This window comes from Cibotium barometz, chromosome 17, assembly GCF_041138505.1.
Source record: "Cibotium barometz isolate CiBa-2024 chromosome 17, ASM4113850v1, whole genome shotgun sequence".
Classification (NCBI taxonomy): domain Eukaryota; kingdom Viridiplantae; phylum Streptophyta; class Polypodiopsida; order Cyatheales; family Cibotiaceae; genus Cibotium; species Cibotium barometz.
In genome coordinates this window covers 35,297,501-35,313,061 of record NC_141062.1, presented here as the reverse complement: position 1 = coordinate 35,313,061, position 15,561 = coordinate 35,297,501, and the positions used below count along the sequence as shown (strand labels likewise).

The window sequence follows — 15,561 nt, the reverse complement described above, 5'->3', positions numbered from 1 at the left end:
TTGGCGTGCAGTCATTACCGACTGCACCCCCATTGGGTCCTACGTATGGGTTTTACCCAACACAGGTATCTATCAACACTATGCCTTCTGGCACTACGGTGCCACCCAGCATTCGGGGTATCATGTGGTTTACCAACCCATCTCTGGCACTAATGCTTTTCATGCTTATGTGCCCACTCAAGGATTTGTGCCTCAGCCAGGTATTCCACCTATGCCGAGTGCCCAACCTTATATTCCATCTTATGGAGTACCCTCACAAGGTCCTACACCTATGCCTAGTATTAGTGGATTTTCTAGAGTTCCTCCTCTCACCATTTACACTCCGGATATGGGTACTAGCCATCCTGGACTCCCCCACCTCCTTCCTTTCACGTCTCTATGTCCAAAAATGCTTTCACAGAAAAGACTCATTTCAATGGGTCTAATTACACCACCTGGGTTAATCTTATGGAACAAATTTTCACTTCCCAAGGTTCCTGGAACCTGGTGAAGTGACTTGAACCAAAACCCCACTCCTCACTAGCATCTCCTGACGTCATCTGCTATTGGGAGGCAAGGAATGCCATTGACATAGTGGAGCTCATGCAAGGCCTTCTGCCGAAGTTTCATTCACAACTCCAATAGTTCCCCTATGTCTGTGTGACAGATGGGCCCACCTTGCAGAGAGATACAAAACATGATCGCATGCGTCGCATTGATCTCAAACATCAAATCCAACTTTTCTCTATGAAAGAGAGTGATGACATGACCGTGAAGGCTGCTGAATACCGACGCCTTAACACGGAGTATGTAAAACGGCCTCGGTCTTCGGACGAAACCAAAGGGCGGTGTGAAACAAACACTCACACACAAAACACTTCAACACCTTTGAGGACCAAGAAAAGGAAAACAAACATGGGGAGCTAGAGTGCTCCTGCAAACAGTACACGGACACCGATTGACCCCAAAACGCAGTGGCACCCCTTGCGGTATTTCTTTAATTGATTATAATAGAGCTTTGATTACAATAAGGCTAGAAACTCAGCCATCACATTAGAACTCCTGAAGCCTGCAAAGACCCTGCATCATGGCTTCATGTCCACTCGGCATCCACAAACAAGTCCAGCCATTGTTCACATCAAAAGACTCTTTCACATGAGTCCTGCATACAGAAGCTTTCTCCCAAGATCACGGCTGCCACAACCATCCATAGCCTCTCACCCTATGAACAGCATCACACCCTGACACATCCAGTGCTTCTGCATCACAACAAAGACTCCCAAACTGTCTCCCAAAAGAGAACTCGCATCACAGCATAGCATACCATACAGTCGACACACCTGTACCAACCCTCTCTACCTTCCCAGTGTACTATCCATCTCTGTCATGGATTCCCTATCCCCTGTCCAATCAGTAGCAAGGTTGTACCAAACATGTGTCCATTTCTGTACCTTCTACCTGCATATGACCTATCTCCTGGAGAACCATAAACATGTTTCCTCGAGAAACCTACGACTTGTTTCACTTTGAAACCTTTGTCCTATTTCCATAGGAACCATTCACATCACCATTCAACAACAGTGCCAACAACGGCATACATCTAGTTACCTGTTCCCTCATGAAACATCTGGAAACATAGAGATGCCCATAACTGTAGGTCCCTCTGTTCCTTTCCAGCAAGAAGAAAACAATCTGCTCCATGAGCATGCAGCCATGCGACTTGCATCACTCTCATGCCAAGAACTCTCATGCCAAGAAACACATTCAAGTGACCTGTACTTGCAGCCGGAAACCCAAGCACATACCTGAATTTGCTGCCAAACAAAAACAGCCCATAAACAGTCCTGCCCTCTTGATTTGCAGCCGAGAGAGAGAGAGAGAGAGAGAGAGAGAGAGAGAGAGAGAACACCTATGGGTGAACCTGATGTCCAGCCCTGCACTCCCTCTTTCAGTCCACGCTTCTATGTCCAGCACTGTATGTATAAACAACAGTTCAGCCCGACAGACAACCTCTTGCCAAAAGCCAAGGAGAGAGAGAAATTCAGTAGGCGCCTGTATACACCGCAGCACAGCAACCAGCCAGCCCTCCAAAAGCCAAAGGGAGAGAAAGGTTCAGCGCCTGTGTCTCTGTTCTGTAGCGCAGCACAGCAGCCAGCCTTTACTCTCCAAAAAGCATGCGTAAGAAGGTATTCAGCTGCGCCTCTGCATAATTCAGAACAGCCCACTTGCAAATCCTTCCAAAAAGCAAGAGTGATCCAGAAGCACAGCCCGCCAGCCACCTTTTTCCAAAAAGCATGAGAGAGAAAGAAAGGCGTGCTAGCCCCCACTCTCCAAAAGTGGTGTAGGCCTCCAAAATTAGCCTATGGGGCCACCATCCTTCAAATTGAAGTTTTTAAACCTTTGTCCCCTCCAACCCTTTGTCCCCTTGGGTTATGTGAAGGGACTTTTATCACTTGGCCCCAAACTGGTGCCATTCACAGTCCACCATGTCCCCGTGCACACCTGCATACTGTCCAGAGAAAAACACAAGGTCGTGACAGAGTACGCCACCACTGGCTCCGCCAAGTCTCAAGAAGACCAGGTGATCGCTTTACTAAACAAGTTGCCTCCTAGTTTCTTTACTTTGGTCACACAGACCATTAGTCTAGAACCTATGCCTAACCTGTATGAGTGTGAGTGCCAACTCTTGCGCTTCGCTCGGTTGCATGCCCAGTTTCATCCCAAGAATCTTCCTCCTCTACTCAAGAGGGGACCCTTGTGTCCAATACCACCTCTACTCAAAAAGGGGGGGAAGGGTAATCAAGGCAAACCTCAAGGCAACAATACTGATCCAAAAACCCTGCCTCAACACCCACTCCCTATTGGCAGAATATTCCCAAAAAGAATAGATTGCCAAATGCCTGGTCATGTTGATGATGAGTGTGGCATTAAAGCCAAGGAAAATAGAGGTAACAACCCCACTAACTCAAATCGCCAAAACAACCAAGGTGGCAGTAATGCTCCTAATTGGCAGTCAAGAGGGGGTAATTGTCCAGCACCTACTCTGCAGGGTTTTCCCCCAAGGAACTCGCAACAAGGCAATGGAACGAATTGGCCTAGATCATCTCGGTGGCGACCCACTAGTCAAGTCGCTCAAGGCCCCCCCACCCAATCAATTTCTTTTAGCACCCCGGAAGAGATGTCTAATTGGTCATCTCTTACACCACATTTCAACCCTTTGGCCAATGTCGCTCAGGTCACATTTGAGATTGATTAATCTTCCAGAAGGACAAAGAAACAACCACCTAGACGAGGCAGTCCACGCATGGAAGCGTCCACCCTCGTTCAGATTTGTCAGTCACCTGATGATCGTTCTGTGCCTATCATCAAAGCCACCCAACACTTCCTTGTGGCCATCCGGTCACTTGGGTAGTTGACAATCCGGTCACTTGGGTAGTTGACAGTGGAGCTACTCACCATATGGCATGCAATGCTGACATTCTCAACTCTCAGCGACCTGCTAAGGGTGAAGTTCAATGTGGCAACAACACACTGATGCCCATCAAATCTATTGGCACCCTTTTATTTGACACCAACACAGGCCCCAATCAGGCAACATTGGACAATGTCCATCTTGTTCCTAACTTGGGCCTCAATTTACTTTCCGTATCCAGCTGACTCAACTCGATCATGGAGTTTACTTCAACAAGCCAGTTATAGAGGTAATTGATGAGACTATCGATCTTGTTGTTGCCCGCGGCCAAGCACAAAAGGATGGCTTATACTGGATGGCTACTTTTTTATCTAAGCCATCTTCCAAGGGTTCTGAGTTTCATCGGGTTCATGCCTATGTGACCAGAGCTCCTTCGGACATTGAAAGACTATGGAACTTTCGCTATGGTCACCTGCCCTATAACACACTCTAGGAGTTGTCTCGAGACCAGTTAGTTGAAGGCATACCTAAGCCCTCCAAAAAGGCCACCGCTCTCTAAAAAGAGATTTATTTGTTTTTAAAGGTTTTTAAACCTTGTTTCCCCCCCTTGTGGTTTTAATAAAACCTTAGAGTCCCCTCCACACATGGGGTTGTTTTAATAAAACCCTTGGCCCTAAGTATGAACATTCAACATATGTCTTGCACACCGACCATCATGCCCACACATACGCTGCACAAATTCACAAGGTCATGATAGCCACTCAGGGGACCCTTTACCCCACTGGTACCAACAGACCATGCGTGATTATGGAATGCTTCCCTATGATACCCCTTTGGACGGTCCTCGTCGGTCCACCAAGCTCACTCCTCGTACCTCATTTGCCTCTGTTTTCTCCACACACACTGTGGCGCATGATGAGCCAACATCGTGGAAAGATGCTATCCAACAGCCAACCTGGAAACAAGCTATGGAACAAGAACTTAAAAGCATTGATCGTAATGGCACGTGGTCCCTTGTGGATCGCCCTTGTCATAAGAAGGTCATTAAGACCAAATGGATCTTTCGCAACAAATTTAAAGCCGATGGTACCTTGGACAAATACAAAGCTAGCTTGTGGTGCAAGGTTTTCACCAAAAAGAAGACACTGACTTCAATGAGACCTTTGCACCTACCGCTCGAATGACGACAATCCGTCATCTGACCGCACACCACACATGGCCATTCTATCAAATGGATGTCAAGAGTGCCTTCCTCAATGGCATTCTCGAGGAAGAGGTATATGTTGACCAACCTCCGAGTTTCCCCCTCCATGGGTATGAGGACAAAGTCTTCTGCCTGCATAAAGCTCTTTATGGGCTTATGCAAGCCCCCGAGCATGGTATCATCGCATCGACAAATTTTTCTGCAGCCAAGGTTTTCAACCATCTCACTGTGATCCCAATATCTATATCCACACAGATAAGGGGATGGTTTGCAACCTAGTACAACCTCATCATTTCTGGTTCACATCAAGCCAAAGTGGCTGATATCATGGCACAACTTAGACGAAATTTTTAAATGACTCATCTCGGTCTTCTCTCATATTTCCTTGGCATGGAGGAGGTCCAACATCCTACTGGTATTTTTGTGTCCCAACAAAAGTATTATCTTCAACTCATTACTTCCTGCTTTCCTGATGATGCTATCTCTGTGACTACTCCATTGGATCCCACCATCAAACTATCAAAGGAAGAGGACTCACCTCCACATGAAGAGCAAGCCTACTACCAAATGGTTCGGAAACTCATATGGCTCACAAATTCTCAACCTGACATTTCCTATTGCACATCCATTTTAAGTCAGTATTTCAATGCTCCTAAGGGACCACATTGGAGTTCAACAATGAGGGTTGTTCGCTATCTAGCAGGTACCTATATGTCTGGACTTCACTAAGATCATGGGATCACCCTGCGTGGTTACACGGACTCCGACTGGGCTAGTGATTTCGATTCCCAGCGTTCTCATGGTGGTTATTTGTACTCTCCCTCGGATCTACCCCTTTTTCTTGGTCTAGCAAGAAGCAAGATACCGTTGCAGGTTCTTCTACTGAGGCCGAATACCGGGCCCTCTATGACACCACCACTAAGGCTATGTATCTTCGTCAGCTTCTCACTGCTTCTACCATCTTCGACGACAGTCAGAGTGTGATTGCCCTTGTTGGCAATCCTATTTTTTCTAACCGTACCAAGCATGTGGGTGTTCATTTTCATTTTACCAGGGAACAGGTTGAGCTTGGTACCATCAGACTCCAGTACATTCCTACGGCGGACAACCATGCAGACATCCTTACAAAGTCCGTCAACCGGCCCATCCTCGAGCGTCTTCACGAACGGATCGGCATCGGTCCTCCACCATCACCCTCCGCATATTGAGAGGGGGATCTTCCTCTCCTTTCAGTTTTTTCATTGTTGTTGTATCATGCACATGAGTCAGTGAAAACCCCATGAGGGCACGGCTCATGTGAAAACCCACTGCATTGCATTTACCATATTGCATTCCCTGCGCATAGCATTCTGTTTTTTTGTGTTTGGGGCGCATGTGTGAATGAAAACCCAAAAATGGGCATTCATGCATGTGAAAACCTCTTGCATTGTGGCATTGATCCAATACCGCTCAAACTCAAATGGTTCTACACCATCGACAAACCAACGCCCCATTCCTCTTCATGATCCCTTTCAAACCTCTTTTTACGTCTTCTCTCATGGTCCCCTTTTGGCCTGCGAGGGGGTGTGTCAAAACATGCCATCTTATCCAGCCCAAAAGGGTATTTTTGGGTATTTTTGGTATTTAATTTGTCTTTGCTGCTGGCCGACAGTTTACCCTAACCAATCAGCAGTCCTTCAAGCATATAAAAGAAACTCAACATTATTCACTCCACCAACACATCACAATCTGGAGTCTTGCTCAAGCCGGTGCTCCTTCATCTTCACGCAGTGCATCATTTACCTGCTACTACTAGAGTTGTCGCTTCTTCTGGCTGCGCATCCTCTCCTACTGGTTTTACATCAGCAAATCATCTCTGCTACATTCAGTTTTTTACATCCGCACATCATCAGTGCTTACATCAGCGTTTACATCAGCAGATTAGCTGTCACCAACCTGGACATTTCCCAGTATGAAAGGAGTCTGGTGGACTCCAGGATGTCTAAATATTTGGAAAGTACAAGCTTTGGGAATGGGGGATTATCCTAGAATACAAAGGACCACACTCCTAAAATTTAGGAGAGTTGCTATTTTTGGCCCGACTCCGATGGAAATTCTGTTCGCGTCATTATATCTGGAATTGAGCAGATACCAAGAGTTGGCAAAGTGCCTATGACAGAATGTCTACTAGTTGAGATATTTTTAGACGTAAAGATTATGGAAGAACCCATCTCCTAGATTGAGACATGTGGCAAGAAAGTGGATCAAAGTGAGACAAGTGGCCTCACACTTGTCAGAAAGTGGATCAAAGTGAGACAAGTGGCCTCACACTTGTGACTCCACCTATTGTGTGGCTCTCCACTTGTCATTGTAGCCTTCTCTTGCCATTTTAACTCATGGGAGGCCCAAATCTATAAATTGGAGCCCTCTCTCTTCATTAAAAAAGGCTCTCTTGCTGCACACTAGCCTCTACCACCGTTACAAGCTGCCCTAATGATGGCTTATCTCTTTCTCTCTCTCTTGAAGGCTGCCCATGAAGAATACCAGCTATTGGGGACTGTTTTGGAGGCTTCCATCACGAAGAAATACTGAAGGCAAGAGTATTTAATCATTTATTATGATTTCTAGCCATTGTACTTGTTGTACCAGCCCTTGTACCTATTGTACCAGCCACTGTACTGGTTCTATCACTCTTTGTACTTGTTGTACCTACTGTACCAACCATTGTACTGGCTGTACCAACTTTTGTACTTGTTGTACCAACCAGTGTACTGGTTGTACCAGCCACTGTACCTACTGTACTAGCCACTGTACCTGCTTTACCGGCTGAATGGAGAGTTGTACTTGATGTACCAACTCTATTGCATGAAGACCCGTGGTTTTTGGGAAACAATCAGTACCCACACGGAGGTATATGGATTATATTGTTGGTTCGGCATTTCTACAGCCTGTGTTCCGGCTCGGTTGCCTCATGTTGGGCTGTGTTATGGCATTTGTATATGGATAATCCGGCATCTCCCATGGGGAGAGTAAGGCCCTCAAAGATTGTACATGATATTGTTCTCCTTGGGTAATAAAATACTCCAGAGGGGGGGGGGGGGGGGGGGGGGGGGGGGGGGGTCGGCCCATTCCGGCCTCTATGCGGTGTCACACGTGCAAGCTCCACTTTCAGCATTTGTGAATGTTTTGTCTAGCTTTTATGTTTCATGCAAAGTGATGATGATGGATATATGTTAAGGTTGTGGCCATGTTTAAATGTTTTAATATGCATTGATGGTATCAACAAGTGTGTCAAAGGCCCTAGTCCCCCAGGCACCCACCGCGAGTTACATTGGTAGGCTTTCTTGGAAGCGGAGGCTTCCTTCTATCAATAAGGAAGAGAAAAGATCTCAAGTGGGGACCACACTTACCATCATTGCTATTAAGCATGGCCAGCCGCTTCATAGCTTATGAAGCAAGAGCATGAGCATGAGACAGCTTGTTGATCTAAGGATTTATGAATTCACAAAATTTTATCTTGGAAGTGTGAAGTTGACTTTATGTGCACACGTTTAGCACTCTTTCCATATGGATATTGTGGATTATATTATCAAGCTTACAAGCAAGCTATATGGAGATATATCTCGGGATATCTTAAGGATATGGTGAGGAGATATTTCTTTTGGCTTCATAACCAACCTGGCAAAGAAAAGCTAAGTATACTTTGAGTTTGCAAAGTTGGTGCTTTGGCTATTTACTATGAAGTGTTTTTGATGTTCACTAACCCTTGTATAGCCATGCAAGGAGAAAGGTGGTGGTGTTTGCCTTGAGATGGTTTCAGGGAAACATTGTTTATGGCTCCCTTTATTGGGATGGATAATATCTATGGAGATTTCTTTCTTGGACAAGATTATGGATGAATCTGTCCCAGTTTATAGAGAAGAAATATTTGGATATCTCATGGATATGATGCTTTTATGGATAAAAGTCCACCTCGACTCCAAGGTGTGTGGTTAGCACGCACTATGTGGTAAGAGTTATGGTATACAAGGATTATGGTATACAGGTTTATAGATTCCTGGACTTCTTTTCTAGGGATTTGGATCCATCCTCAGGTTTATGGATTATGTTTATGATTCCCTTTTATTGGGATGGATTATTCTTTTTGGCTCCCTTTATTTGGAATGCATTGGACTTATGAAACTCATGGTTCACATACCCTGTGTAGTGTTCTCTTGTCCTACGTGCTCTCTTGAAGATTGTTTCTACCATGTGTGGGTGGAACAATAGAGAGCAGATGGAAGGGAACATGGGCACTTCAGAGGGTAGTGTCGAGCATAGCATGCCGTGTGTAGTATTCTCTTGTCCTACGTGCTCTCTTGAAGATTGTTTCTACCATATCTGGGTGGAACAATAGAGAGTAGATGGAAGGGAACATGGGCACTTGAGAGGGTAGTGTGAGTTGGTGGCCAAAATGTCTATAAACTATTGGTGGCCGAAATGCCTATAAACGCGAGTGATTGTTTTATCTTGTTACTTGAGCCCACCTCTCATCCAAGGTGTGTGGTCAGAGTACCAACACGGAGTGCAAGTGGTAAAGTGGACATGACGCCTGGTTGGAACAGGACTTATGTCTATGCCAAGGGTCATGTGGACCGATGCCTTGTTGGCAGGAGACTTATTTTGTCTCGCCCATTTACTTGGGACATGGATTATGATATCTGGACTTATGAAACTGATTTGTCGCGTCCATTTACTTGGGACATGGATTATGATATCTGGACTTATGGAGACTTATTTAGTCTCACCCATTTCTTTGGGACATGGATTCTTCAGTTATATTGGATTTTTGAGACTGTCTCGTCTCACCCACTCGATGGGACATGATTATATCTTGAATATATGGCTTGAAGCTTAAAGTTGCGGATAACTTTTAAGAAGCTGGGGAGGATGTCACCAGCCTGGACATTTCCCAGTATGAAAGGAGTCTGGTGGACTCCAAGATGTCTAAATATTTGGAAAGTAGAAGCTTTGGGAGTGGGGGATTATCCTAGAATACAAAGGACCACACTCCTAAAATTTAGGAGAGTTGCTATTTTTGGCCCGACTCCGATGGAAATTATGTTCGCGTCATTATATCTGGAATTGAGCAGATACCAAGAGTTGGCAAAGTGCCTATGACAGAATGTCTACTAGTTGGGATATTTTTAGAGGTAAAGATTATGGGAGAACCGATCTCCTAGATTGGGACATGTCGCAAGAAAGTGGATCAAAGTGAGACAAGTGGCCTCACACTTGTCAGAAAGTCTATCAAAGTGAGAGAAGTCACACTTGTCACTCCAGCTATTGTGTGGCTCTCCACTTGTCATTGTAGCCTTCTCTTGCCATTTTAGCTCATGGGAGGCCCAAATCTATAAATTGGAGCCCTCTCTCTTCATTAAAAAAGGCTCTCTTGCTGCACACTAACCTCTACCACCATTACAGGAGGCTGCCCTAATGATGGCTACTCTCTCTCTCTCTCTCTTGAAGCTGCCCATGAAGAATACCGGCTGTTGGGGACTGTTTTGGAGGCTTCCATCGCGAAGAAATATTGAAGGCAAGGGTATTTAATCATTTATTATGATTTCTAGCCATTGCACTTGTTGTACCAGCCCTTGTACTTGCTATACCAGCCACTGTACTGGCTGTATCAGTCCTTGTACTTGTTGTACCTGCCATACCAACCATTGTACCGACTGTACCAACTTTTGTACTTGTTGTACCAACCATTGTACCTATTGTACCAACCACTGTACCTGCTGTACCGGCTGAATGGAGAGTTGTACTTGCTGTACCAACTCTATTGCATGAAGACCCGTGGTTTTTGGGGAAGAATCAATACCCACACGGAGGTATATGGATTATATTGTTGGTTCGGCATTTCTACAGCCTGTGTTCCGGCTCGGTTGCCTCGTGTTGGGCTGTGTTATGGCATTTGTATATGGATAATCCGGCATCTCCCATGGGGAGAGTAAGGCCCTCAAAGCTTGTACATGATATTATTCTCCTTGGGTAATAAAATACTCCAAGGGGGGGGGGGGGGGTCGGCCCATTCCGGCCTCTATGCGGTGTCACACGTGCAAGCTCCACTTTCAGCATTTGTATATGTTTTATCCAGCTTTTATGTTTCATGCAAAGTGATGATGAAGGATATATGTTAAGGTTGTGGTCATGTTTAAATGTTTTAATATGCATTGATGGTATCAACAGGTGTGTCAAAGGCCCTAGTCTCCTGGGCACCCGCCGCGCAAGTTACATTAGCAGTGCTTACATTCAGTGTTTTACACAGCACATCATCAGTGCTTACATTAGCACTTACATCAGCATATCAATGTTTTCTCCACAACTCATGGGACAGCAGCCCCTCTCTACTCCTTGACCTCGCCATAGGGACAACAGCCCTCTCTGCTCATTTCTTCAGGATGGGAGCCTACCATCTGCCTTGGATTGTGGCCTTCTCCCCCCTCTGCATTATCACGGGACAGCAACCCTCTGTGCTCCTTCGGAGTCTCACACTGAGCACTTGTAGTGGATTTCATCATATATGCACTCACTCATTGCAAGCTGTGTTGATTTGCTCTAATCTCTCATATATTTGGTCTTTTCGTCCTTTTGCCCTCACAACATGCTCCCGACTTAAGTATGGGGTACGGATTGGACAAATCACGAAGCAACAAGTGCAACGGATTTCTCAACATCTCACCCAATTCAAGAAATGGGAATTCTACGCTCAAAAAGAGGATGCGTTATACGGACTCTTCTTAGGGACAAACTACAAAAAGGCCTGGAGCAAACTCCGAGAACATCGCCTCCCACACCTATCACCTACCCGAACACATGGCACTCCTATGCTCGCTCCCTCCATCATCCACCTCCACCCCCACCGCCTCCACCTTCTTCACTAAGGGCACGGTCCTCAAGGCCATCTCTAGACTACGTAATGGGCGAGCCCAAGATCACAAGGTAGACACCACCAAGTACATCTCACGTGTCAATGATACCCTAGCGCCCCTACTAGCCTAAATGTTCAATAGAGCCCTTTGTGAAGGATTTCCACCCTCTTGGCCATTAACACCATCAACCCCCTCCTCAAAGCCGGAGATCCACTTGATCCTAATAATTACAGGACCATCATGACTGGCCAAACATTGGCCAAACTCTAGGGATCAATGCTAGAGGCGGAGCTCAGTTCATTTGCAGAGAGACAGGGATGCAGAGCCTCAAGACGGGCAGGCTTTTGGAGGAGCTACTCTACCCTTGACCACTCTTCACCCTCCGTGCCATCATCGAGGAGGGTGGAGCACGACATCAGAGGATTTACTCCTTGCTTTGCAGATTTCCACAAAGCTTTTGATACTGTACCTTGTGCATGCTTCTTACAACGTCTACAGGAGATAGGAGTCACATCTAACATGGTTTGGAGCATCATCACCCTCTATGAGTCCGTCACCGAACAAGTGAGAGCCCCAAGAGCTACATCGCATGAGATTTCCAACACTATTGGGGTGTAACAGGGCTGCCCTCTATCACCCACTCTTTTTGGCCTCTATATTAATGAGATCTCGAGCTTCATTAACAGATTAGGCAAGGCTGGTCCCACACTAGCAAGCATATTGATCCCCCTACTACTTTATGCAAATGACATCGTCCTCCTTTCAGATTCAGCCAAGGGGCTTCAGAGACATTTGGATGCCTTAAAGGCTTCTGCACTCAATGGACCTCACTATTAGCATTCGTAAAACCAACGTAATGGTCTTCAATACTTCCTGCCGCTTCACATCCAAATTGAGCTTCACACATAGAGGGGGCCCTATGGAGATTGTCTCATCCTATATCTACCTTGGTGTCACTTTCAGCGGCCCACGCCAAGCACATTTCACGATGAAGGGTTGGCTTTTTGACGCCCTCGTCACACCAGCCTTGATGTATGGAGCAGCCTTTTGGGGAACAGATTTATTCAATGAGGATTGGTAGCGAGTTGAGTGGCCCCAAGTCATGATGTTCTCCTATATACTCCGCAACAAGCCATCAGTCCCACACTAGATTATCCAGGCAGAGTTTATTACACCCAGATGGTAGTGGATGCACTCTTCCAGATAATCACATATCAATCACACAGGTACTCCAGGTTTACCCTAGATTCCTCGAGACAGCTAGCACTCGAGGGCCACCCTAGAGTATGGTATGCCTTAGTTTCCACCCGGTTCTCATGATATGGGCACCGCATGGACCGCCTCCCACCTCTTCAGTAAAATTTGGACTCCCCTTTTCTCCAGCTCTCTCATGACGACACCAACCGATCTACGATTAGATCTTCTCCGTCTCTACACCCACTACACATGGATCACACCTCCAAAGCTCCCACCGAAGATGCACTTCTACAGAGATCACTTCCTCACACTAAGGATGGATTCATCCCGCAGCCGAGCTACCCAAGTGTTCACATGTCCCATGCCATGCGGATTGCGATTGGCCAAACACAGGTTTCATCCCACCGCCTCAGAGTGGAGACAGGTAGAGCTAAGCACATCTTCAAAGCCCAGGAGCTCATACGGAGACCCAAGGAGGAGAGGATCTGCCGATTATGCCACACAAAGGCTTTTTTCTATCCCTCAAAAACTTCCCAAGGTTTGTGGATTTCTAGAGAGGGAAGCTACCCCCTTCTTGGAGTCAATTCCTAACTTCTGATCTTGTTCCAATGTTTTTGACTCCATTATGTGAAAAGATATTTCTTAATGTTGAGATATCTCTTCTCTGCAATATCCAACTTGGTGTATCTCCTTCGCTTAAATTTAAGCTTATTATCTCCTTTGATTCTTTCGATTTAACACCAAATTTTTCCTCTTCAACTTGAGATTGCACTGGTTTCTTCCCATGCCTTTTCTTCTTATCATGTTGCCTTTGCAACTCCACCTTTGTGTCTTTGACCAAGATCTTTCTGTGCTTGTGATCACGTCAACACTAAGAACTCCAATTCTTATTGCCTTGATTCTACTACCTTCTTTGCATTTTGAATAGTAGATTAAGTGGAACAAACAGCCTTATGTGACCATGAAGTTAGAGTGAGAACTTAGAGTGAAATGGTTAAAAGAAATGCCCATATTATACAATATTACACACTTCATAATATTCAAATTTCACACATGTACTGATATTACACGTGTGGCATTCTTTTTAGGCATTTGACTTTAATGTTGTATAAAACATTTTTTTGTCCTCCCTAACCATCCAACCATCACCACCTTCCTCCGGACCCAAGAGGAGGACACCCATACAGTGGATCTTGTGGAAGTAGCCGAGGGAGTCCTCTCAGCCATACATAGTAGCCTCATGCTTGATATTTTGGAGAGTGGTATACCACCTATTGGGGGATGATGCTCCTCTCATGTGAAAAGTTCCTGGCATTCCATGATGACATTTCCATGAACAGTTTTGTATCACTCCAATGAGATAGTTTGTTTTGTTTCTATTTTATTTTCTGTTCCATGATGAGATATGCCATGGACATTGTACCACTTTGGTCACATAGGCCCATTAGCATTGGGTAGATGCTTGGCTGCTTTGCGCTCTATTCTCGAGGAGAATAGTATCACTATATGACCACAAATTTTCATCATGCATCACATGGATACTTTAGCTTATGTAGCTAGTTTCATACAGCCTTGCTTTTCCATGGTTTAGTGTTCATCATGGATACATTGTACGACCATTTTCATCTAAAAGACCCTCTCTCTCTCTCTCTCTCCCCCCCCATGAGGCACACAATGCAAGAAAATGGGTCATCTATCATGACGGCATCATCACAGACCACCATCCTAAATAGGGACCGGAGCTGGGAGGCTATACAGAAACATACATAGGAAGAGATGTGGTTTTCTACACAGAGATGCATCAAAGGCATGTTGACCAGCCGGTGGACCGACATCAAATTCACCAGGTTGGGCAGGTCGGACGGCCAGCCCAGCCGACCAGCCAAGCCGCAAGATGGGCCAAACAAATAGGCCCCTCCCCTCGCCACTCCTGTCATCAATCAATCTGCATCATCTTCAACACTCAAGCAAGGACTCACAAGCATGTGTTAGATGGCGGGTAGCAAGAGAATCGGGCAACGCTTAGGGAAGCATTTGTGTGTGATTCTGTAATTGATCACCTTTCGGCTTAGGTTTGTAGTAGTTGTTGTAGTAGTTGTGAAACAACCTTTTGTAGTTTTTTGAAGCATTTGCACACACGGTAATATAGAGATTAGTCATAGATATATACTGGATGTGCTTTTGCTTTTTTGTGTGTTCAGTCTCCCACTGTCATTTTGTCTCTGTTAAATTCTTGCATCTAGCCAGCAGTCTTACCACGATACATAAGGACCCATTTAAAGGGAAGTTCATATTCAAACAATACCTGAATGCCATGTAATGAGTTGGATCATTTGAACTCACCGATAATGATGAACGGCTTGCAAACATAGAAAGGAGAGCTTTTTGACACGGTGTTCCACTATAGTTCTACTTAAAGAAGAGTTGTCGCTGCTGAAGAGTGTCACTAAGTTACCTGTAAAACACAAAATGAAAAAGTCCACTGTTAAGAGTACTTATGGCATGGGAGTATGAAAGGGCCTGTTCATTAATTAAATGTGCTTTTTAAGTCCCATACGTATTGTATCGAGTTATTAGTTATCGTTTGGTACCACCACAAGTAGATGCTTTCAGAGTCAGGACCCAGATCAGGCCTTGGTGCTCTAGCCTTAACCCGGTTTCGGTGACCTACAGTAGGGATTCCGTGAACAACACATGGTGTTGGTAAAGCCACTAGCCTCAAACTCAGGCCCAATCAAGCTATGGTTGGTAGGTGAGCTTGCCAGCTCTCTCCTAGGGCTTTGCTATCTGTTCTCTGAGTTATGAATTAAGCTGTGATCGCATTGGCATGGTACGAGCGTTGGCTAAAGTCAACCTCACAACAAATTCAAAATTCACTG

At 45.4% G+C, this 15,561-nt stretch overlaps 1 protein-coding gene across 2 annotated transcripts in view; it reads right to left on the bottom strand.

The window, feature by feature from the left end:
- Positions 1–15,561, bottom strand: part of LOC147629928 (E3 ubiquitin-protein ligase UPL6-like) — a 124,561-nt gene that overhangs the window by 87,359 nt on the left and 21,641 nt on the right. For both annotated transcript variants that reach the window (XM_086811458.1, XM_086811459.1), the window contains exon 4: positions 15,026–15,137. In XM_086811458.1, coding sequence (XP_086667584.1) covers positions 15,026–15,137 — 112 coding nt within the window. The remainder of the gene's footprint in view (positions 1–15,025; positions 15,138–15,561) is intronic.